The sequence below is a fragment of the Echinops telfairi genome, unplaced genomic scaffold, assembly GCF_000313985.2.
Source record: "Echinops telfairi isolate 266 unplaced genomic scaffold, ASM31398v2 ScPeMD7_655;HRSCAF=1070, whole genome shotgun sequence".
Taxonomy (NCBI): domain Eukaryota; kingdom Metazoa; phylum Chordata; class Mammalia; order Afrosoricida; family Tenrecidae; genus Echinops; species Echinops telfairi.
Window position 1 is genome coordinate 16752443 of NW_022104553.1, and position 1699 is coordinate 16754141.

The window sequence follows — 1699 nt, forward strand, 5'->3', positions numbered from 1 at the left end:
GAGTGCGAGAAGCTGTTCCGCTCGCCGCGCGACCTGGAGCGGCACGTGCTGGTGCACACGGGCGAGAAGCCGTTCCCGTGCCTGGAGTGCGGCAAGTTCTTCCGCCACGAGTGCTACCTCAAGCGGCACCGGCTGCTGCACGGCAGCGAGCGGCCCTTCCCCTGCCACATCTGTGGCAAGGGCTTCATCACGCTCAGCAACCTCTCGCGCCACCTGAAGCTGCACCGAGGCATGGACTGAAAGCCCCCGCCCTCGCCCTGCGGGGCTGGGGGACCCCATCAAGAGGCCAGAAGGCCTCGCCGAGCCCAGACACAGGCCCGAGCCGGAGGGGATCCTGGCTGCAGAGGTGGGGCCACCAACACCCATCCAGGCCCCTGAGTGACAGGGGCCTGGACGCACATGGGGGCCACAGATAAACCAGAACCTCCTCAGAGCGTCAGAGTTGGGGAACACCCCCCCTCCGCAAAAAAAAGGAAACTATGGAGAGTCTCTCGAGTTTGAGGCCCATGGGAAATGCATCAGGGCACCCCCCAAATCAGTAGGCCCTAGGCTGAGGGGACCTGGGGATGAGAACTGGGTCCCCCACAAGCAGCCCCACTTCTTGAAGGCCCTACTCAAAATGTCAACCCCTCACGCCCCCAAGGGAAGACCACCTCACCTGACAGCCATCATTCCCAAAGACCTTGGTCTGAAGAATGTGGGAGGGACCGTATCCTGGAATTTCCCTGGACCCTCCTCATCCCCAAATATCACAATAGAGCCCAGATCCCACACGCCCCAAAGCAGATATCACAGTGATCTGCCATCTCCCATTTCATTCCCGATTCCGGAAAAAGGACCAAGGTAGATGTGTGTCCCCCACCCACCCTCTCCCTGCAAATTAGGGCTCCCTTCCCCACTGGAATGGATGGGCCGTTACAATCAACCCCACCCCAAAACACTAGAATAGGCTGGCCCACAGTCTCCCTGCCCAGTAGTAGAACGACTGGTCCAGATACATGCAACCCCACCTCCACCCCTATCCACTTGGAATGGACCGGTCCAGGCGGTATCCCTTAGCGAGAGGTAGTCGGACGCTGCTCCCACCCTATAGGGTGGACTCGTCCACGGCGCCCTCCATCCTGTGAGCACGTCAGAGCTGGGCGGTGCCGCGCCATGGGCTTGCCCTCCCTCCCCCTCTGCAGTAGCACTCGTCTGTCTCATCATCTCCGTCAATTTGTCTGTCTCTGCGTCCAACTCCAAAGAGAAGGGCGGGGCTCCATTGGGGGTCCCCTTACCCGTGTGAGCCTCAATCCCACCCTACTCCATAGTGTGTCCAGAACCCCAATAAACCTCGTCCTGTCAGGCAACTGCTGCCTCATTTTCTGATCCTTGGATCTAGGGGTGTGGGAGATCCCCTTCAATGACATATCCCTAACTCACTGCGTGGAGTCAATTCTGACTCATAAGGACCCTATAGGACAGGGTAGAACTGTCCCTGTGGGTTTCTGAGACTGTAACTCCTTATGGGAGTACAAAGCCTCATCTTTCTCCCACAGAGTGGCTGGAGGTTTAGAACTGCCAACCTTAACAGTTAGCAGCCCGTCGTGTAATCACTACACCACAGGGCTCCTTTAGGCGAACAGGGCTCCGAGGTCCCTAAATGTAGAAAGCTTTTTACTTGCTCTCAAAGAATTCTGAGTCCCTTGCCTAGAACCTT

General features: G+C 58.0%; 1 protein-coding gene across 1 annotated transcript in view; it reads left to right on the forward strand.

Moving 5' to 3' along the window:
* The window catches only part of ZNF579 (zinc finger protein 579), a 33092-nt gene that overhangs the window by 2987 nt on the left and 28406 nt on the right, over positions 1-1699 (forward strand). Inside the window, exon 2 of the mRNA XM_004715715.2 lies at positions 4-229. Coding sequence (XP_004715772.2) covers positions 4-229 — 226 coding nt within the window. The remainder of the gene's footprint in view (positions 1-3; positions 230-1699) is intronic.